This window comes from Cynoglossus semilaevis, unplaced genomic scaffold, assembly GCF_000523025.1.
Source record: "Cynoglossus semilaevis isolate Cse_v1.0 unplaced genomic scaffold, Cse_v1.0 C19045676, whole genome shotgun sequence".
NCBI lineage: Eukaryota > Metazoa > Chordata > Actinopteri > Pleuronectiformes > Cynoglossidae > Cynoglossus > Cynoglossus semilaevis.
This window is the reverse complement of record NW_007587917.1, coordinates 1-810: the sequence shown is the minus strand read 5'-3', so window position 1 is coordinate 810 and position 810 is coordinate 1. Positions and strand designations below refer to the sequence as shown.

The 810-nt window shown below is 66.7% G+C and overlaps 1 protein-coding gene across 1 annotated transcript; it reads right to left on the bottom strand.

The window, feature by feature from the left end:
• Window positions 1-5: 5 nt before the first annotated feature.
• Window positions 6-806, bottom strand: LOC107988203 (E1A-binding protein p400-like; the record flags this gene model as incomplete). The annotated part of the gene is made up of 1 exon (XM_017031079.1): window positions 6-806. A coding segment is annotated over one exon (801 nt), but the record flags the coding sequence as incomplete, so codon positions are not given.
• Between the last annotated feature and the right edge of the window lie 4 nt (window positions 807-810).

Here is an 810-nt window from a genome sequence, read left to right as displayed (position 1 = left end):
ACGCCCTGCTGCGTCTTGTCAAACATCACGGGGCGGGCTAGCTGCCCTTGAATGATGCTGCTTATCTGCGGAGGTAGGTTGGACGTGGTGATGTGGCCGGGGCTGCCCAGGGTGGCCAGAGGGGCGCCGGCGGCCGCGGGACTTTGGGGCCCAAGATGGTGGATGGTACCCCCCGTCTGCGAATGAGGCTGGGAGAGACGTCGCTCCCTCACCGAGCCGGGAGCTCCCGCGGCGGCGATCTGCACCTGGCCCGACGCAGCGGGCGTGATCTTGGCCAGTCCGGACCCGTCCTGGTACACGAAGTGACTGCTTCCGGACGGACTGCTCAAACTGATCTGGTGCACCAGCATGCCGGCCTCGACGAAGCGCGTCGGACTCTGTCCGCACACGCCCAGCGCGGCCGCCGCGGGGGCCCCTGGTCTGGTGACGCCCTGCAGCGGCACCGGGCTGTGTTGGGTGGGACTCTGGGGTTGCATCGGTTGCGGGACAGGCGACGTGACCTGGATGTACGACGACGAGGCGTGCTCGAACCTCCACTGGGGGGCGGCGTGCTGGAAGCCCGGAGACGCGGGATTCTGGAGAGGGAGCGGGGTCAGAGTGATCTGCTGGTTTCCCGTCACCATCTGCCCCACGTTCTGTAGGGTGATGTTCATGTTCTGCCCAGTGACCGGGCTACGACTCATGATGATTTGGTAGTTGGGAGACTGCGGAGCGGACGGGCTAGCAGCGGAGGAGGAAAACGTGGTCACGGGCGACTGAGGGTGGCCGGCCGCGGGTTGAGCACCTGCAACGATAGGCTGCGGAGGCTGC